We start from the raw sequence: 22618 nt of genomic DNA, 5'->3' as shown, positions 1-22618 counted from the left end.
ATCGACCGTGTTTCTGGGCCAGAAGTAGGACGTGGTTGGTACTCCCACTTCTTTCTGGTGCACAAGAAGGGCAAAGGAGGCCTACGCTCCATCTTTGACCTCCAGAGCGTCAACGGCTTCCTCTGAAAGGAGAAGTTCAAGATGCCCTAGACCCTGGAGACTTGATGGTAGCCTTGGACTTGCAGGATGCTTATTTCCACATCCCCGTCCTGCTGGCCCACCGGTGCGACCTGCGGTTCACGGTAGGATAAGAGCACTTTGAGTTTACTGTGCTCCCCTTCGGCCTTACCAGCGCCCCTCAGGTGTACAGGAAAGTAATGGCAGTGGTCGGAGCTCATCTGCGCAGATCAGGGGTTCCAGTCTTCCCCTATCTCTACCACTGGTTGTTGAAGGCGGGCTCGCCCCAGACAGTCGTCAACCACCTCCAGACTACCGCCGACCTCCTGCATTTGCTGGGGTTCTCCATCAACGTTCCGAAGTCGCACCGGATTCCCTCTCAGAAGCTCCTCTTCATCGGAGCGGTTCTGGACTCGGCGCGGTTTCGGGTTTGTCCTCCCAAGCAGCGGGTTCAGGATATTCAGGCTCTGATTCTGATCTTTCAGCCTTTATCCCAAGTTTCAGTCAGGTTGACGCTGCGGCTCCTGGGGCTGATGGCCTCCTGCATCCTACTGGTGCATCACACCAGGTGGCGGATGCAGGCTCTGCAGTGGTAACTGAAGTTCCTGTGGGCACAGCATCAGGGCAACCTGTCCAACCACGTCCTGATCTCGGATGGCACTGCAAGGGAGTTGCAGTGGTGGCTCACGGACTGCGATTGGGTCAATGGCAGATCCCTCTCCCTTCCCCAACCGGAGCACGTAGTGGTGACGGATGCGTCCCTTCTGGGATGGGGGGCCACATGGGAGAGGTGGAGATCAGAGGCCTTTGGTCTTCGGTGGAGTTCTGGCTCCATATCAACCTTCTGGTGCTGACGGCAATCCGGCTTGCACTGAAGGCATTCCTTCCCTCTGTCCGGGGAAGTGTAGTGCAGGTGTTCACGGACAACACCACCGCCATGTGGTACTGCAACAAACAGGGCGGGTGGGGTCATGGACCCTTTGTCAGGAGGCTCTGCGCCTCTGGACATGGCTGGAATACCAGGGCGTCACCCTGGTGGTTCAACACCTGGCAGGTTCTCTGAAAGCCAGGGCAGACGAACTCAGCCTCCGGTGCATGATGGATCATGAATGGCGTATGAACTCGGATATGGCGCAAGGTCTCTTTCTGCAGTGGGGAGAGCCTTGGTTAGATCTATTCACCACAAACAAGAATGCGCAATGTCATCAGTTCTGCGCATTGGAATTAACAAGGCGGCACTCGCTCGGAGACGCGTTTTGTCGCGAGTGGAGCTGCGGTCTGTTGTACGCCTTTCTGCCTATACCACTTCTGCCCAGACTGCTGAAGAAGATCAGGCGCGACCGTGCCCAAGTCATCCTTGTGGTTCCGGACTGGGCACGAAGATACTGGTATCCCGAGCTACTCAGCATGTCAGTCAAAATCCCGATTTGTCTGCCTCTTCGGGAGGACCTTCTGTTGCAGAGCAGGGGACGGTCCTCCACCCGAAACTGTCCAGTCTCCACCTACATGCGTGGAGATTGAGCGGCGACAGTTGAGCCCATTTAACTTGCCTCCTGAAGTCTGTGATGTGATTCTTTCAGCCTGGCGTCCCTCCACAAAATCAGTATACGACTGCAGGTGGAACAACTTTGTGGCAAGGTGCACAGCAAAGGCTGTGGATCCACTTTCTGCCCCCTTTCAGAGGTCTCCTCTTCCTTCTTTCTCTTGCCCAGTGCTCTGGGCACTATCAAAGGCTATCTCTCGGCCATTTCAGCCTTCTTAAGGCTTTCTGATCAGCCGTCTCTTTTCAAGTCCCCTGTTGTAAATAGATTCTTGAAAGGCATCACACACATGTTTCCTCCTGTTCCCTTTGTGATGCCTCAGTTTTGACTTGAACCTTTTACTGACTTTTCTGATGTGCGCTCCCTTTGAGCCACTTCATAACTGTCCTCTTCATCTTCTGACTCTTAAAACTGCATTCCTGGTTGCCATCACCTCTGCCAGGAGAGTAAGTGAGCTCCAGGCTCTGTCTTCTAAGCCTCCTTTCCTCTCTGTCCATCCGGATAAGGTTGTTCTGAGGACTCGTCCTTCTTTCCTGCCCAAGGTGGTTACAGCCTTTCATATTGGGCAATCCATCACCTTGCCCACCTTCTTTCAGCCTCCGCATACCTCGAAAGAGGAAGAGAGGCTCCACCGTCTGGACCCAAAACGTGCACTCTCCTTCTATCTAGATCGCACACGCCAGTTCCGGGTGGACGACCAGCTCTTTGTTGATTTCATGGGCGCTAAGAAGGGACAGGGAGTGCACAAGCGGACCATCTCTCGGTGGGTCGTTCTGTGCATCAAGGTTTGCTACTCCTTGGTGCAAAAAGGAGCCTTTTCTGGGGCTACGCGCCCATTCCACTCGGGCCAGGGCGGCTACTACTGCCCTGGGTCGGGTAGTCCCCTTGCAGGAAATCTGTAAGGCAGCTACGTGGGCCTCTCTGCACATGTTTGCTAAGCACTACTGCCTGGACAGCCAAGTCCGGAGAGATGGCTTTTTCCAAGACTTTCGGGTGTGATCTTGGTTTGCAGACCCACCTCAGGGGTTGGTATTGCTGGGGTATCTATTCTAAGGTAAGGAATCTAACACTAACCTGTTTCTTTCAGATGCACAAGTTACTTACCTTCGGTAAGGATATATCTGTAAGAAACAGTAGTAAGTGTTAGATTCCTTACCGCCCCACCCATCCTCCCATCTGGAACTCATCTGAGAATCATGAGAACCATGAGAATCTGGAACTCATTCCCGCCTCAGCTCCGGACCACCGCCTCCTCCCAGGCCTTTAAAAGGGACCTCAAAGCTCTCCTCCTCCAGAGACACCTCCAAAAGTAAATCACATCCTCTCTTTTATCTGAAGGAAGACCTACTCCCACTACTGAAAATTTCTACTTCTCATGTCCATGGAAGTGCCTTCCCAGTGTGTTCTTGTGGTTAGAGTGTTTGCCTTTTATTGCAGTATTATCCATGTACTTGTGTTTGGTACCCTCTTGCAACTTGCACTCACCACTTTGCCCCTGTAACACACGGTTTGCTTCCTCTCACATGTTTTATACCTTTGATACTTGCACAAGTGCCACCTTTGCCTACGTAACGTTTGTTCTTGTGCATGAGTGTCTAGCATATATTGCAGTATTATACCGCAAATTATACTCTTATTTTCTCTTGTAGCCTGCACACTTGTCACTTTTTCCTCCTGTGCACTTTTTACTACCTCATGTATTTTTGGCAGCTCACATTTATACTACCTCATGTATTTTGTTTGCTCACAAGTGTCACTATTACCTTGTCTACCTCATGTATTTTTGGTTGCTCACAATTTTTACTACCTCATGTATTTTTGTTTGCTCACAATTATCACTTTACCGTATGTAACGTAACGTATGCTTTTGCAATCTGTTGTTTGTGTAATGTTCTCAGTTTGTATCATTTCTGTTCCTTTTGTGAAGCGCTCTGACGCCTTCGGGTAAAGTCCGCGCTATATAAAATTGCATAAATAAATTAAAAAAAAAAAAAATAATCCTCCCAGTTCTGCGAACCGATATCCAGGGTTAAGGTCATCCCTTTCAGGGCCCTAGTTTTATGGCACCAGTGTCGGTTTCTATCATGGCTCTGTGTTCCTGGCACGGAAAGCTATGTACAGAACTGACATCAGCGCGCGAGGGCGCCGTCTAAGTACTCCCACGACTTCATCCCGGTGATCGCGGCACGAACGACAGACGCAGAGCCGCAGACGACGCCTACCGACGCGCAAGGGTACTGCTGACGAAAACTTTCCGGATCCAGTCTGACGCCTGGGGATATTCTAAGGTAAGGAATCTAACACTAACTACTGTTTCTTACAGATATATCGTTACCAAAGGTAAGTAACTTGTGCTTCAAGGTTGGCGCTTTGATCTTCTGAGCGTCAGTTTGTACTAAAAGCTTTACAAATTCATAGCTCTGGTTCTACTGATTGGATTTCTGTCATTTGGTGTCAAATAATTTATGAAAATGTGCCCTATTTTTCGAAACTGGTAAGGATTTTTCTTGTGTTGTGTTTTCCCTTTATTGCTGTTTGTGTGCTGCATAAATACTTTACTTGTTGCCTCTATGTTAAGCCTGACTTATATTTGTGCCAAGCTACCTAGGGTTAAGCATAGATTGATTTAGTGACCCTGCAGAAATTGTGGCTGTTACTTGACCAGGGCTCATGCGCCTGACAGCCAACAATTCTGTTTCTTATACTAGGCACTTGAAAAATTGTTTTCGGAGCTACGATCCATAATAAATGAAATGCAGTGGCCATTCAAAAGAGCACAACTTCTTTTTCTGTGCCTGCAACTGTGCACACAGTCTATGTTGGTGCTACAGAAAAAATACAAAACAAATATAATCCTCTTCTGCAATGGCAGATTGGCCATCATCCTTGATGCATTGGCCCATTAGTTCCTGAGACCTATTTTGCTTGAGTGGACCTTCTGTAGACACACATTTATAGACACAGAAGAAGATCAGGAGGGGGGAACATGTGGAGTCATTCATGGCAGGTGGACCATGAAGCACAGACTGAATGAGACATGCAACAATCCCACTTTATGCATAATTGTGGGGGCACAAACATCCTTTTAGATGAGCTGCCTCATCTGACTTGTTAGTTTCTTCCCTGCCATCATGAAATGCCCTAATGTACGGTACCATGATATATAATGTAGGCTTATCCAGTATGACATTGGACTGTCTGCTTATTTTGATGCATCACAAATCAGGACCCGTAGAAACAAGAACCATGTGGTTCTGTACCCGTTCTGGCAGGACGGGTGCAGACGGGCTTACCTTTGGAGCGCCTTCGGTAAACCCTCGTTTTTATTGCCCCTTGACATATAGACTCGACCACTGACTAACAAAGATGGCCGTCAGAACATCCTCACTTCTTGTTTTGTGTGGTTTAAAACAACCACTGCCTCGAACAGGTAAAAAACATCAAAATTATTAATCTCCCTCCTTGTAAAGCAGTGTCATCTTGAAGATATTTGGTGCCACAGGCAAGATATACTTTGGGGACCACTCTTCAGAACAACTTTCAATTGTATTACCTCGTTTCTGCTAATTCAAGCCTACATGATTGCAAGTGATATTTCTTTACAATGAAACCTGCTCACAAAATCACTTGAACTATGCCTTTCCGGGGGCCTAAAACAACTTAAACTGAAACTGGGTAGAGAGAGGCAGGGAGAGTTCCTCATAGAGAAATCAATAAAGGTGAGACAGCGTGACAGAAAGATCACTTTGCAGGCGGGCCTTTGGAAGGTTGAAGGTTGGCGCCCTGAGCAATCGCCCAGTTTCCCATTTCTTAAAACGTCTCTGCATGCAAGCATTAATAGAAGGTGAGAAGGGGGTGTGGGTAGAGAGAGTGAGAGAGTGTGAGAAAGAGAGAGAGAAAGAGTGTTTGTGTGTGTATAGCCCTTAGATTTATATTAATCCCATTCAATTGTTTAATTACTGTGAAAAGGTAAAAAGAGAAAAGCAGACAAATGATGGTACACGGTCTTATTTCTGTACACACTTAGCTTATTTTAATATCAAATACTTTGGTATGTTTTGAAGTTGTGTGGGTGTTCCGTCGGTTGGTTTTAAAAAAATTAAAATCCTCTAAAACTTAAAAATGACTAAAAGTCCAATGGTTCCAATTTCCTCATTGGTATTTGTCAATTGAGTTTATAACAAAGTTTTCCTCATAGTGTTTTACTAAACCCTATAATTGGTTAGTCAGACACTAAATGATTTTTTGGTTGAACAATATAAAAAGAAATGCTAGGTATTAAAATGCACAGCATGAATTTACAACGTTTGCTTTTTTGAATATTTTAGGATTCCTGGAGGTGGAAGACCATGTTTTTGGCGGTGGCACCAACTTTGAAATTTCATTTGATTTCCGAACAGATGATCTCAATGGGTTACTTCTATTCATTTACAACAAAGAAGGACCCGATAAGATGATGGTAGTGTAAATGTTCTTGAAACTTGTGGCATGTGCTGAAAAGAATGTATATATTCTGGGCTTTTTAATGTATTGTAAATCTATATATACTTAGATGTAGCTTATTAGTCAACGAGGATCAAATCCTGGAGGTTGGTTTATGTAAAATAAAATCGGTGTGCCACATATACTACTATTAGATTCATTTTAATTTAAACAAGCGAAAATAGCAAGGTTTGAAAGTTTATTTTGTTAGGTCATTGGAAAGAAGATAAAAAGAACGAATACATTCTGATGCTAGTGAAATGAGAAACCTGCTTGGATTCCATCAACGCATAAAATGAGGGGTAGATGAATTTCTGAATTGCAGTTCAGGCCAAAACCGAACTCTGCACTCGCCGGTGCATCCATACCTGGAGCCTCCAGAGGGAAACCAGAAGAAATTATCACCTCTGAAATAGGCAAAATTCCTTTGTAGGTCTCGCCCACAGACAGCTTTTTCAAAACACAACACACACACATACACAGGGCTCAAGTCGGGATTCCAAGCGGGTGGACGGCGTCGCCCCACTTATTTTACCAGGAGCTCGATAACTGGAGCAAATGGAGCCACACATTCACTCTTTGGCCACTCTGGGGCGAGATCGGAGCTCATTCAGAACGCTGATCACAAGCTGGCTTCTCTAATGCAATCGCATTTAAGCAGGCACGGCCCGTGCAGGGCGTTATACGTCAGGCGGGGGAGGGTCAAATGTGATGCAGCGCGGGCAACAAAATTCGTTTTTTAATTTTTTTCGGTACTTACCTGTAATGGTCCATATCCCGCATTTTACAACCCCCCACCCTGACCCTCCCCCGCCTGACGTCACCGCCCAGATATAACGCCCTGCACGGGCCGTGCCTGCATTTAAGGGGTGAGCGAAGGAAGGCAATGAGTCTGATGGTGCAAGCCACCTTTCGTGACGTCACTTCCTGTCGTGATGTCAGCGTCCCCCCACTTCTTTTTTTAGGACTTGTGCCCTGCACATTCATATAGAGGAAGGGCCTTTTTGACATGCCCTTTCAGTCAGTGGCTACTATGGTTCTGTTGGTGTTTGACATTAAGTAAAAGGGCAGTCAATTACTTCTGGTATGAGCCCACGTGTTTCATGGATTGCAACATTGTGAAAGTAATCCCACTGCCCTCTTTTTGGGTACCTAGTCACCCCTGCCACCATGGTCTCCCTATTTCAGCAAACATTCCCACCTGTCTCACGTTCGCCGATGCTCCACCCCTACTCGTCCTGCTGTCATTTTGTTCTGTTTTTAAGAGTCCAGCAGCTGGATGTGCTACTGGGCCCTTCACTTCGATTTTAGTACTTCCATACACTTTTCTTTTTTTCCTTGCTGTTCTAAAACCCATATTAGCCATTGTATAACATTTAAGTTAAACAGGCAAAATGGACACCACATGCACGTATATGGCTAGGATTTTGAAATGTCTTGAAGTCATTCAAAAAGCAGATGTGCGCATGCAAGGTTTACAACTTTTTTGTTCAGAAAGCATAGTAGGGTGCACATCTAGGCTTTCTTAAAGACGCAAAGAAAATACTGTCCATTTGTCAAAGTATCTCATTTGCAATCTTTTTGAGTTCACTTTTTCTGGGAGGGTTCAGCTTTATGCAGTGTGTTCAGCCAAGGGCTACTATTGCATAATTTTGTAGCCCAAGATGTTGCTCCATAATGGAGTATTCTTTCTATAACACTGAGTCACTCTGAACCTCTCTTACAGCCCTCAGGTCTTTACAGCAGTCTTTAATGCACCAAGCCTCTTTTCAAGGGGTCTCCCAAGGATAAGTACCAAATGATCAGCTGGGTCTTCAGAGCAGTGAGCTGTTCTGCTTTCAAAATTAGTCAGCAGCAGTTTTCTGTCCTTTGGAATATTATTTTTATTCACTTACTTCTTCTCAGAAATCATAGCTAATGTCAAGAAGAAAGGAAACCATGCTTGTGAAAGCCAGAGAAGCGCAATCAAGACTAAGTGAAAACATTTCATATTGAGAATGATCCTCAGGATGAATGAGAAGGTGGGAAGGCGTAGCCGAAAAGTCCCACCCAGTTGGAGTGGAATGCATCAATTGACCAAGCCACCACTCTGGACGTTAGCTTTATTTAACCTTTGTAAACTAATGTTTCGGGTGAAGGTCAGTTTCTTTGGGTAGTCAATTACAGTGGAGTTACTGAAATATTAGAGAGTCTAGCACCTACTTGCTGGTGTCTCTTATGATCTGGAAGAGCTAGCCTACCCTTGAATTAGCCGGTGGTGAGTCATCCTGCACAGTAACAGAAATGATGTGCAATCAGGCAGTCAGAAACCAATCAACCATGTCACATTCTTGATGGAAAGTGTATAGGTTTTATGGTTAATAAATGGTCATGCTTGAGATCACAGCACTGATTCCCTGGCTAGAATGTCTATGTTAGAAATAGGGTTTCCGGTTGGCTAGGGTATACCCTAAGCCAGGCAGAACCTACCACTCTAGCCAGGGTAAGGGAGTTACACACCCAAGATAACCCCTGGTCACCCCCTTGGAGGCTTGGCAGAGCAGTCAAGCTTATCCCAGAGGCAATGTGAAAAGCCTTTGCCCAACACACACACACACATTCACACCAGTGAGGAAAATTAAATTTTGGCCATGATGTGTTCCCTAGCGCGTACCCCACCGACTCCATGTACCAGCTTAAAGTGCATGTAACTTCCCTCCTGTGCCAGCTATGAAGACGCAAATACATTTGCGTCCACCGTTAACATGTCCTCTTTCAGATCCACCATGAATGGATTATGTAGTCCGTTCCTAAGTATGCTATGCCACCGTCTCTCTGTAGTACACTTTTCATGTATTCCTGCTCTAGCAAGAGTAGGCCCTGAATTCCTGTCATCTGAACCTCTTTTGTGGCTCCTGACTCTGCCCAGGCTACCTCTGTACCCGTGAACTCTGTCCTACTTTCAGCGCGGCCCCTCGCGCTCAGCTCAAGCCTGCTTTCTGCCAAGACTGACTATAACCTTCGAGTTATCTGTTCCGCTCCCCGAGAATACATTCCTGCCTACTAGATCCTGTAAACATCCTCTCCAGCTGCAGAGCCAAAGGGCCGACCTGTCTTAATGCAAGTAATTCATAGCCTCCGTTGCCATGCTTCCATGGAAGGCCCCGTGCCCCACGCTTTACATGTAGACACTTAGGCGCTTATACACGCATCCACAATTAGCATAGAACAGCTTCTGCCCTAGAGACCTTTCCGCCCAGATAGTATAGTTCCTAAACATCAGATATCAGATATGATAGAAGTACAAGTTGATCTGACATGCCAGACTTCTGTCTCTTTCCGTCAGTGTGAATGTCAAGTCCCCTGCACCCCGTCAATCACACGTCATGCAGCTGCGCGCGCATCCAAGCTTCCGATTTTCTGCTGACATTGCAACATTCTGTTAGCACCACCCCTTGGTGCCACCCACTTGCGTCACATATCAGTGACGTTTCTAGCACACACCTCTAGTTCACGCCTAGTTTACGCCTCTTGATGATGTACTAGTATCACGTGTATACTGTTATCTTGTCTTCTCTCAGCTGTTACGCCTCTTACATTGATTCCTATGGTATAAATCAAGTATATAAGCTATGTATTATCAATAAAATTCAGCGCGCTCATCTATCCCTTCTGACACCCCTGTGGTGGTCAGAACATGATATCCTGATTCCTTTATGAGGAATAAAACCCTTAGAAACTCTAACACCACGGACTCTGTCTTTTTTCATTCTGATTGAGTTATTATTGATTAAGTACTTACCTGCATAGAAATTAAGAGAGTAAATTAATTATTTACGTCATTTTGGCGCCCGAACAGGGACCCCTCCCCCACCTCACGCGCCGGTTGGTGCGTTGCATACTGTGTCCCCTGCCATCAGTTAGACGGAACACACGTGTACTGGCAGGATTTCCTGCATCTCCCTCTGACCCACGGAGGTGACGAAGACTGCGATCAGTGCCCAGACGAGGCGGTGAGGAGTGCGGAGGATCCCGACCAGAGCCCAGCCGAAAGAAGCAAGGTCCAAGGTGTGAAGAGGCCCACCAGTTTTCCGAAGTTTTCCTAAGTTTTCCGAAGTTTTCCGAAGTTCCGAGTCGAGTCCAGTCGAGTTTTCCGAGGCCTTCTGTTTTCGTGCTTCCCGGTGAGTACCATTGCTGGGTCGTATCTAGACGGGTTTGGGTACGCAAGTCCGGTCTGCACTGTTTTTAGGCAGTGTATCTGTACTGTTTAGCAGTATATCAAGTATTCCGAATTTCTGCACTGTTACACCAGTGTATCCGTACTGTTGAGCAGTACATCCAGTATAGGGGGTTAGTCATCTATGGCCTCAATGTTCTTATGTGATTAATGTTGTGGTATGAATGTGACTGTTTAAACGTGTATTATTGTGTTTCTCGTATAATATAGCTGTAACTTGTATTAAGGAATAAAGATCTAGCGTTCAGTAATAAGTAAGCAAGATGCCGTTCTTCAACAAGTTAAAACTGATAGGAACTAGGAAAGGGTTACTGGAGGAAGAAATTCCTATCCCCCCTAGGGACACTCCAGGCAATTTTATGTATCAGAAACATGGCATAGATGCCATATTATATCTAGATTTATGGGCCGATTACACCAAACACCTAGACGAAAGACACAGATGGCCTGTTACCGGAACGTGGGATGCCGAGTGCATCATGAGGGTAGAAGAAGCATTATGGAAAAAGAAAGCTATACAATCTCAGAAGGACGCCATAGAATTTTGGCGTAAGGAATCACGTAAGCGTGCTGACAAAGCACTCCGTAGAGAAGACAGACTTAAAGAATCAGATAAAGAACAAGAAAACGAATTAGTTACTGAAGGGGTCCGAGTAAAAACAGAACAAATAGACCGTGCCCGAAATAATCTTGTAAACGGTATGTATCTCGCAGCAGATGGCACACCTGAAACCCAATCAGAGATACCGAAAAACTTACCGACACCATTAGTTCCAACTAAAGTAATGCATAAAACTACTAAAGACATATTCCTAAATTCATATCTAGAGGATGTAGCACCAGCTTATACCAATCTGCCTGTTCGTGCCCTGCCTACTGACAGGGATGGGGGTGACACTGCGCCCCCAGATAATGTACCGCCGGTACCACGACAGACCTCCCCCGCTCCGCCAGCTCCGCCACTCCCCGTACTTAAGACAGACCTACCGAAACCAGTTCTACCTGATCTTACTAAACGACCAATTCAGACTCAAATCCAGACTCCGCGGAGAGATAATGCCCAAGCATCCGCCTCAGGAGGTGCGACAGCGGGTCTACAGACCCCGCCACCGACACACAGACTGCATTTAAGGGACACGCAGAATCCTTTCCAGTCTCCCCACTTATCCCGGCTTGATGCATTTAAAGAGAAGATGTCAGTTTGCAGATATGATCCAGTACCCGGAAAAGACGATTTAATGATATTAACATCACTTCGATTAAGATCTGCCACCGATAGCTTGCTATGCTATGTAGGAATGCAGGAACTTCTCGACAGACTATATAAGTTCATACAGACAGGGAAAGACCCCGACAGTGTCAAAGATGCCATGCATAAACAGAAAGTTGACATTCAAGCACAGATATTACGATTTTTCATAAATTGTGTAATAAGAGAACGAGACAGGCCCGGGACAGATCAAAGTGAATTAGACGCATTAAACAAGTGGGGTCAAAATATAGCCGAAGGAAAGCATGATAGAGGGAATTGCATAGCCAGTATGTCCCAGAAAATTAGAAAGGCAGTATTGACCGCACACCAGGAAGAGAATGATAAAGCTTCCTCCGAGGAGGAAGATGAACACGAAGCCCCAGGAAGGTCTACAGATACTATAGCATATGTAGGTAGGGGAGCCTACCTTAGGAAAGGTGTCCGTCCAGAAAGCAAGAGAGTCTTTCTCTCTGCCTTAACAAATCCGAACTCTTCTGAACATCAGTTCCAGGAAACTGATAAAAGGCTTCGAGATCGAGTGGGGTACCATGTACTCAATTCTATGGATGAACAGGAACTAGCCCGGTCAGCCGTGTTATGGGCCGAAAACACAGATATGTATAATGACGACACGTTAGTACAGACATTCTTGAACCTTTCCCCGGAAGAGCAGAAAATAGCAGGTGTATACATGATTCAGCACCTCCTCATCAAGTTCAGAAACCATCATTCTGATCCAGGTCCCTTACACGAGACATTAGAAGCACTACTCATGGATAGATGGAGAGGTTTTAGTACCAAATTAATACAAATAATTCTAGAACAACGATGTAAGTATAACACCTTCATAAGCTCTGAATATGTTTCCCCCCCGCCTCCAGAAAGGAAAACGTACCACATGCAATGCGGTGGTGTCATTGAAAGTCAGAATCCCTTACGAGAAGTACATTCAGTTATGGGTGAGGATCAGCGCTTAAAGCGTGTGTATGTTCACACACCACTGACTAAGTTAGAACTGTTAGAAATGAAGAAATTAGTTCCGTGCCATGATAAAGACCCTGCAGGTTTTCATAGAGAGCTCAAAGACATGTTACTGATGGGAGATTACACGTATGATGATATTATGAAAATGTTAAAAGTACTGTTGCCCACGGGCATTTACGAGAAATTAAAGGAAAAGGATTGGGAGGTGGGAGAGTCAAAGATAGCATGGGCACAAATAGAAGACGAAGAAAGCAAACGAGTCCCAGGGGTAGGCCTTGGGGACAAGACTAAAGCATTACCAGGTTTAATCGTACAGGTTTTGCCAAGATTATTGACAACAAGAAAGGAAGATTGGGACGCAATCTCGTCCTGTAAACAGAAACAAGATGAAGATACTAGTGACTTTTATTCAAGATTCGAGAAATGTTTCATTATCAATAGTGGCCTAAAAGTTAGCAGCGAGTCATATCCACACCTTTTTGTAACAAAATTAGTCGAGAATGCCCTACCATTAGTTAAAAATAGAGTGTACAAAGTTGAAAGTACTTGGCAGGCAAATACGCCATCACAGATGTTACAAATGTTACAATATCACCAGAACAGAATTAGGGAAGAACAAGATCAGGAACAGAAACGTATGAAAGACACGAAAATGAAAATGTTAGTAGCTCAGACGATTCCAGCAGACAGTCATAGAAAAGGTGGGGCCCAGACAAATCATTCTGCCGCTCCCGTTAAAGGGACATGTAATTATTGCAAGCAGCCAGGTCACTACGTACATGAATGTCCAGTCCTGAAACATAACATCGAGACAGGTAAAACTAAAGAAAGACCGCGTCCGCCTAGACATGAACAGGGTCATCAACAGACCTCACAGAACGAACAGCCAATGCAGAATACACAGCCTATGCATGATCAGTCCCATACAGTACAGACAGTAGCAGTACCGCAGCCACAGCATGCTCAGACACAGCCCGCTGCCGCAACTCGGCAAGTCTCACAACAGATGTACCAGTATGCCCAGTCGGCATATCCAGATTATCAGCGATATACATGAAACAGCCTAGAGAGGGAAGGTGATTTGCCTCTTATTGAAATTCCTGTAGATCAAGAAGGTCCGTATGTACATAGTCACGTATTAGGAAAAGACAGAAAGTTTTTAATTGACACAGGGGCAAGTCGCACTACTATAAGTCACAATGAAGTCCCAGGGGCACCCCTCTCAGGCTCACAGAATGTTTCCCTTGGTTTTTCAGGACAGCCTATTGTAAATGAAGTATCAGAACCAGTACCACTAGCTGTGGGTCCATTATCTCGAGTTACCGATTTGTTACTTACGAAATCATGTCCAGAAAATCTGTTAGGAATTAAAACACTGAAAGCTCTAGGAGCTATAATATGCTGTTCCCCAGAGGGAGTCAGACTCTTTCTACGGGATTTCAAGGGTCATTATGTTCTACGTGACTTTGATGTAAGATTGAAAAATGTACCAGATCATTTATGGGCAAAAGGCCCAGCAGATGTAGGTTGTATGCATATCACTCCATACCGTGTTACACTCAAGACAGGAGTTGTTTTACCCAGAATCAGACAATACAAGTTACCACCCGATGCTGTAGTGGCTTTACTGAAAATAATTGAAGAGCTTATTGCCCAGGGAGTGGTCGTAGAGACCGACTCCAATATCTGTAATTCACCCATCATTCCAATTCTTAAACGTACAGACCGCAATGCACCGCCAGTATATCGGCTGGTGATTGATCTTCGAGAGCTGAATAAATGTATTGTACCACAGTATCCTGTGGTCCCCGATATCTCCTCCCTATTGACTGCTATTGATTCAGAAGCAACGTTCTTTACTGTAATCGATCTCAAGAACGCTTTCTTCAGTGTACCTATTGACCCGGAGAGCCAATATCTCTTCGGATTCAGTTTAAATGGACGAAGTTTCAAATTTTCCCGCGCACCTCAAGGATTTACAGAAAGCCCCAGCATCTATAGTCAAGCACTGAAAAGACAACTAGATTGTATTCAAATGCCAGTTAATACAGCTTTACTGCAATACGTCGATGATCTACTGATCACCGCACGAAGTGAGCCCGAATGTGAACAAGCATCACTGACAGTTTTGCATTTCCTGGCTGACAAGGGACACAAGGTGTCTCCTTCGAAGCTACAATTCTGTGTTCAGCAAGTTGTGTACTTGGGTCACTTGCTGTCCAAAGTGGGGAGACAGCTCACTCCCGATCGCATTCAGTTAATTGTAAATATGCCACGACCCCAGACACAAAAGGAAGTGCGGGCCTTCATAGGCCTCACCTCGTACTGCAGACAATGGATTCCTCAATATGCATTTCTAGCTAAACCACTCATTCAGTTAACGACCCAGGAGGCTGCAACTTCCATTGCCCTCCCTTGGACTCAGAAACATACACAAGCCTTTGAGGAATTAAAGAAAGCTTTATGCCAAGCTCCAGTTTTAGCAACACCATGTTACAGCAAACCGTTTACACTTTTTGTTACAGAACGTGAAGGTACAGCGTTGTCTGTCCTCACTCAAGATCAAGCAGGTTCACATAAGCCTTGCGCTTATTTTTCAAGTACATTGGATTCAGTAGCACAGGCACTCCCTGCATGTTTAAAGTCAGTAGCAGCAACAGCGTTAGCAATCAGACAAAGCGACTCAATTGTTCTAGGTCATCAGTTAACAGTACAAGTTCCACATTCTGTAGAGGTTCTGTTAAACAGAACCCAGACTCAACACTTGACTATAGCACGACTGACAGGTTACGAATTGACATTATTCCAACCACACATAGAAATCAGACGCTGCAGTATCTTGAACCCAGCGACATTGTTACCTACAGTTATGACAGATCCAGTTCCACATGATTGTACAGAGATCATTAATGCAGTAACAAAGCCCAGACGAGATTTAACAGATGTTCCATTGACAAATCCAGACCTGACACTTTATGTGGATGGTTCATGCATGAGAACAAGTACAGGAGAGTTAGTGGCCGCGTATGCCGTGACCACTGAAACTGAAGTTAAAGAAACACATCGTATTGATACCCTGTCTGCTCAAGCGGCAGAGCTCATCGCTCTGACCCGAGCCTGTATTCTAGCCAAGAACAGAAATGTTAACATATACACTGATTCCCGTTATGCGTTCGGAGTCGTACACGACTTCGGCATGCTCTGGCAAGAACGAGGTTTTCTGACCTCTCATGGTACAAAGATACAACATGGTCCACTCATTCAAGCACTATTAGAAGCAATACATCTGCCTTCAGCCATATCCCTCATGAAGTGTAAAGCACATACTAAAGTCACAGATTCTGTTTCCCAGGGTAACGACCTGGCAGATCAGACAGCAAAACATACAGCACTAACTCACACTCAGACAACTGACACGACAAAGACAACAGACCCGACAAACTGTATGGCAGTCAGGGATCCCACACTAGATGTTATTGACATTCAGACACATGCTACTCCAGAAGAAATAAAGAAATGGATTGAACTAGGAGGGATCCAGACAGATCAAGGTTGGATGACGAAGGGAAAATCTACATGGTTTCTCCCTGACTCTATGGTTCAAGTCATGATAAATACAGCACATAGTCCTGCCCACCTAGGAGAGAAAGCAATGCTAGACAGTTTGCAAAATCTCTGGAACAATAAACACTTACGAGCAGCCGCAAAACAGAAAGTGCGTACTTGCATGATCTGTTGTCAGTTCAATCCAGGTAAAAGCGTCCCTGTAGAGCAAGGTGGATTCCATCCTCCCGATCACCCTTTTGAAGTCCTCCAGATGGATTATATCCAGATGGACCGTTGTCGAGGATTTAAATATGTTCTCGTAGTTGTCTGTGCTCTGTCCCGCTGGACCGAAGCATACCCAGTCCCAGATTACACTGCTCCGACCACTGCCAAACAGTTGGTTTGTGAATTCTTCCCACGATACGGCATGCCTCGTGTCGTGTACTCAGATAACGGTCAACCATTCTCATCCGAATTAATGAAGCAAGTTTCCTTGTTATTGGGATACCAGTGGAAGTTCCATTGTGTCCGACATCCAGAAGCAGCAGGCCTTGTAGAAAGGCATAACCAGACATTAAAGATCCGCCTTGCCAAAATATGTCAGGAAAAAGGGGTCGACTGGATAGTCGCCCTGCCAGTGGCACTATTCTATATGAGAATGGTCGCCCATTCGAGATCAGGGCTATCTCCGTACGAGGTGGTCTTTGGAAGACCACCGAATATGTGGGGGACGCCCATTCCTAAAAAGATTACTGATGTTGATTCTAATATGTTGACAGATTACCTTGCCTCCTTGATGTCTGCACTCCAATCATGTCGTTCACAGGTTGCCGCAGCCTTCCCTGACAACACTGATGTGAAGCCGCATGACGTCCGCCCCGGGGATGTTTTCCTCGTTCGCAACTTCGACAGAAAAAGTCCATTGGAGCCCCGCTGGAAATCTCCGAAGACCGTTCTTCTTACTACAAAGACCGCAGTCAAATTGGAAGGCAGAAAGGGGTGGGTCCACCTAAGCCATATCAAAACATTCCCAGGACTGAAACCGGAACAAGACACACCCACCCCCACCAAAGACTGTGTTAACAAAGACTTTACCGAAGCCAAACGAGAAAAGACTCCTCAAGAACAATACCGCATGAAATTACGATCTAGCAAGTCAGACAGTTTAATTGTTTAAGTCCTCCCCTAGGTGAATCGGTTAAATAGTTTCTGACATGTATCCCCTAGATCGAGTTAGAGAGAGAGAAGCAAAGAAAAGAACATATTGCAAATCACTTCGTAGTCACTGCATAGTGACACTATTAATCATGTTTATTCTCAGTGTTTTAATTATTATTGCTAGCATCTTATTACCTATCTACTATCCTATTTTCAAGCGTGAACAATCTGCTTACAATGTCTCTGCTGAACACACTTTTAGTGAGTTACCTCCTCATGAGCTTTCCTACAGACTCGCGCTGCGCAACAATACATTCATTAGTATGTTACATCATTCTCATCAAACTAACAATGCTACCAATTGCTGGATATGTGGCCGACTCCCTCCCTACCAGAATTACAAGGGAGCTCTGCCTCTCTTTCCGTACCCGTTCTCTCACAATGGCTCCTGCGGAGCATGGTTTAAGATAATTAATTCTTTAGATCCCGACATTGCTGTTTTCGATGGGGGTTGGGTTTGGGGAAACCTGAACTTGGTCCTACTAGACGTCTGTTACCCGGATAAGGAGGGACTCCCCACTAGAATAGGAACAGATCTAGAAAATGAAGTATATGGATTAGGTAATTATACAATTAGCCTTATGATTCTTACTGTCGAATCCGAAGCCTCACCAGTTCTACCCATTATGTCAGTACTGCCAGTCACTGGTGAATTATGTATCAAGAAGAAAGGTTCAGTACACTTAGGTCATAGTAAATGCACTACTGTGGTCGAATTCAGTGATGATGGAAAATCATCTTTCAAAGCTACCAGTCATTCTTACTTTGTTTGTGGTCATACCGCATACATTCGTCTACCTCCAGATTGGGATGGTACCTGTTACATTGCATTCCTCCTGCCACCTGTTTTTCTAGCTCCTCCTGATTACCATAGAAATAGCAATATAGTAAAGAATAGACCCAGAAGAGACATCCCACTTGTCGATTATACAGAAACGGCATGGGAACAGTACACTGACTTTAATAAAGGATTCTTTTTCTTTTTAGGCCCTGTCCAGAATAGTAAATTGATACGTAGATTAACTAGAACACTTGAAGCCGTAGTAAATGAAACTACCTCCGCCTTAGGTAACTTAACAGAAGAGCAGTCCGCTATGCGGGTTGTTGTCCTTCAGAATCGTCTTGTAATTGACGTCATCTTGGCAGATAGAGGTGGAGCCTGTAAGGTCATCGGGTCGAGTTGCTGTGTTTTCATCCCACAAAATGCACCATCTGTATATCAAGCTATCACCCGTCTCCATAAAATTGCAAATCAGATACATCAGACTCCAGGCACCTGGACTTGGTCCGGTTGGTTCTGGACAACGTTAACAGCTTGGGGATGGAAGATCCTATCCTTCCTAGGCATTGGCCTAGTCCTAGTATTCAGTTGCTGCCTGTGCCTGCAGTGTGGGCCAGCGATTTGTGGACTGTGTGCCACCTCTTGTATTGAACATTCCAGTTTTCACTCAAAACGTAACCGAAAGAAAGAAGAACAAATGATGTTACAAGAACAGACTGATCGATTCATGAGGATCGATATTTCATGAAGGGTCCGTAGGGAACAAGGAGGGAATGAGGAAAATTAAATTTTGGCCATGATGTGTTCCCTAGCGCGTACCCCACCGACTCCATGTACCAGCTTAAAGTGCATGTAACTTCCCTCCTGTGCCAGCTATGAAGACGCAAATACATTTGCGTCCACCGTTAACATGTCCTCTTTCAGATCCACCATGAATGGATTATGTAGTCCGTTCCTAAGTATGCTATGCCACCGTCTCTCTGTAGTACACTTTTCATGTATTCCTGCTCTAGCAAGAGTAGGCCCTGAATTCCTGTCATCTGAACCTCTTTTGTGGCTCCTGACTCTGCCCAGGCTACCTCTGTACCCGTGAACTCTGTCCTACTTTCAGCGCGGCCCCTCGCGCTCAGCTCAAGCCTGCTTTCTGCCAAGACTGACTATAACCTTCGAGTTATCTGTTCCGCTCCCCGAGAATACATTCCTGCCTACTAGATCCTGTAAACATCCTCTCCAGCTGCAGAGCCAAAGGGCCGACCTGTCTTAATGCAAGTAATTCATAGCCTCCGTTGCCATGCTTCCATGGAAGGCCCCGTGCCCCACGCTTTACATGTAGACACTTAGGCGCTTATACACGCATCCACAATTAGCATAGAACAGCTTCTGCCCTAGAGACCTTTCCGCCCAGATAGTATAGTTCCTAAACATCAGATATCAGATATGATAGAAGTACAAGTTGATCTGACATGCCAGACTTCTGTCTCTTTCCGTCAGTGTGAATGTCAAGTCCCCTGCACCCCGTCAATCACACGTCATGCAGCTGCGCGCGCATCCAAGCTTCCGATTTTCTGCTGACATTGCAACATTCTGTTAGCACCACCCCTTGGTGCCACCCACTTGCGTCACCTATCAGTGACGTTTCTAGCACACACCTCTAGTTCACGCCTAGTTTACGCCTCTTGATGATGTACTAGTATCACGTGTATACTGTTATCTTGTCTTCTCTCAGCTGTTACGCCTCTTACATTGATTCCTATGGTATAAATCAAGTATATAAGCTATGTATTATCAATAAAATTCAGCGCGCTCATCTATCCCTTCTGACACCCCTGTGGTGGTCAGAACATGATATCCTGATTCCTTTATGAGGAATAAAACCCTTAGAAACTCTAACACCACGGACTCTGTCTTTTTTCATTCTGATTGAGTTATTATTGATTAAGTACTTACCTGCATAGAAATTAAGAGAGTAAATTAATTATTTACGTCACCAGTGACACACTACATACACTACAAAAGAGACTGCACACCAGGCAGTATAAAAATATGTCTTATACTGTATATAAAATATATAAACCACAATCACATAAACCAATAATCACTTTGCCAACTAGACGATTGTCATAACATCACAGTTAGTGCAATAAAGTGCATACTTATAGATTGCACACGTCATGAAAACAACACCCAACACCATCACTGTACATATTATACTATCAGTTTATATGTGACACGTTATCCTGACAAGGCAAGGCATAAAATTACATACATCAACATATTTGGGATGGGAATGCAGCAGTTAGGTTAGGGACAGGAATCACCCACTTTCACCCCAAACATGAGAGCCACAGCACATCTGTGCTCCTTTTGGGTGTGGTTCTGTAAATAATCCCAAAATGCAGGGCACAGGAACACCTGCACCCCTACGGCAGTTATGATGAATTTGGGTTGTATAAGTTGAGCAAGTTCCCAGGGGAGCCTCAGTCGAGGACTCACCCCTTGTGGCCACCAGCACAGTAGATAGTGACTCAAAGGTATGGGCAAACACAGGGGCATGCCCCCAGCTGAATTTGGCAGGGAAACTTTTCTGGGTCCCCACATTCCAAACAGTGAGAGGCAGCTGCCCCAGGACACGTGGTGCAGCTGTCGATACCAATGCGGCAGGTGTACGACAACTCTGCTCAGGTCAATGGGACCAGCAGGATTGCAGTACTCCAAAAATGAGCCAACAGCCTACCAGGACCGCTACGGGTCCATGCAGTGAAGGCACACCTGTCTCTGAAGACGCGTCGCGGCTTCTCGAGCTGTGCAGCGGCATAGGTACCTTCAGTGGCCTTTGGTCAGTACCGTGCAAGAGGAGGGGGCCTGCATTGAGGGAGGTTTCTGGGAGCCATGCGGCTTGGCTGCCGGGAAATGATGGCCTGTCACTGCCAAGTTCGGCACTCAAGCCAGCTGTCACGTGCCCCCCATTAGGGGGAGGAGATCTGTACTGGAACAACACACCAGCTCCAGCGTGCAATGGTGAAAACAGGCACCTGTGCAGGGTTTACGCCACCCGTACCGCATAGCCATGTCAGAATAGCCCTCCATTCTGATCCTGCTGCGAGGCAACCAATGCGAAGGTCAGCTAAGAAGGCCCGCACTCGCTCCCCAGCCAAAGGAAGTACTGGTCAACACAAAATCGCCATAAGAACAGGGGATCGGTGGCACACTGATTGTACCTCTGCCCTCCTACCAGACTCACCACAAACTAGATTAGAGTGCTCCTTCGCGAAAGGGGAAGCACTCTCCACATCCTTACTTTGAAAAAGGTATAAGAACAGTACAGTTCTTCTCCTACTCCAGACAGGAGCAGCAACTGTAGGCTGACTCGCCACACACACAGCAGGGGCAGCACTCCTCACACAGCCCTCCCAACTCTCCTTCCAGGCAGGAAGTTCCTTTCAGTTTCTTTCAGATCCAGCAAGGATCTGGTGAAGTCTTTTATTTCCCTGAGACTTCCAACAGGAGGCAAGCACACACACACCCTTGAAGACCTTCCCAAGCAGGATACCACAGTAGGGCAAAAAGCGTCAGTCCTTTTCCTCTGCTCACAGATAGAAGCAGCAACTGCAGGCCAACCCACCCCTCACACAGAACTAGTAGCCCACCTCATGTAGCTCTTCAGCTCTTATTCTTGGCATGGTCCTCTCGTTTCCAGAAGTAATCTAAACTTCTGGGGCTTAAGATCTCATACATATACCCGTTTTCTCCTTGTTTTCTTTGTTTCAGTTTGTCTTAGCCCAGTACCAACCAGTTCTGTCCTCCCTGGTCCAGCTTGACCACAGGGGGTGGAGAGAGCACTATTCTGCTGGCTATGAGTCACCCAGGAAAGGCATGCTCCTGTCACTCCGAAAGAAGACAGTCAATGCACAAACAAGCAGAGGTACATAGAGTGGTAAAGCAAGAAAATGCCCACTTTCTAAAAGTGACATTTTCAAACGCACATTTTAAAAACCACCTTTACTAAAGGTGTGTTATTAAATTCTGAGTTCAGAGAGCCTAAACTCCATTTCTCCATCTTGTCCCAAGGGAAAGGTATACTTGTATGATGTTACAAGTCACCTCCCTTGTCGAATTATGGGACGGACAGCCTTCCAACAGTAAGAAACTAAATTGGCTGTATTTCACTATCAGGACATGTAAAACACACCAGCATATATCTTGCCTTTCACATACACTGCACCCTGCCCACAGCTGTACATTGGGCCTACCTTAGGGGTGCCTTGCCTGTAAGAAAAGGGAAGGTTATGCCATGGCAAGTGGGTACCATTGCGAGGTCAACATGGCAGTTTACAACTGTGCGCGCATACACTGCAGTTGCAGTTCTGAGACACATTTACCGGGCTACTCATGTGGGTGGCATAATCAGTGCTGCAAGCCCACAAGCAGCATTTGATTGGCAGGCCTGGCACATTCAGTACACTCTACTAGGGAATTACCAG

The 22618-nt window shown here is 45.7% G+C and overlaps 1 protein-coding gene across 1 annotated transcript in view; it reads left to right on the top strand.

Annotated features, from left to right (window-relative positions):
• The window catches only part of USH2A (usherin), a 2319650-nt gene that overhangs the window by 538925 nt on the left and 1758107 nt on the right, over window positions 1–22618 (top strand). Inside the window, exon 13 of the mRNA XM_086925936.1 lies at window positions 5987–6117. Coding sequence (XP_086782062.1) covers window positions 5987–6117 — 131 coding nt within the window. The remainder of the gene's footprint in view (window positions 1–5986; window positions 6118–22618) is intronic.

Source organism: Lissotriton vulgaris, chromosome 6 (genome assembly GCF_964263255.1).
Source record: "Lissotriton vulgaris chromosome 6, aLisVul1.2, whole genome shotgun sequence".
NCBI lineage: Eukaryota > Metazoa > Chordata > Amphibia > Caudata > Salamandridae > Lissotriton > Lissotriton vulgaris.
This window is presented reverse-complemented; position numbering and strand designations above follow the sequence as displayed.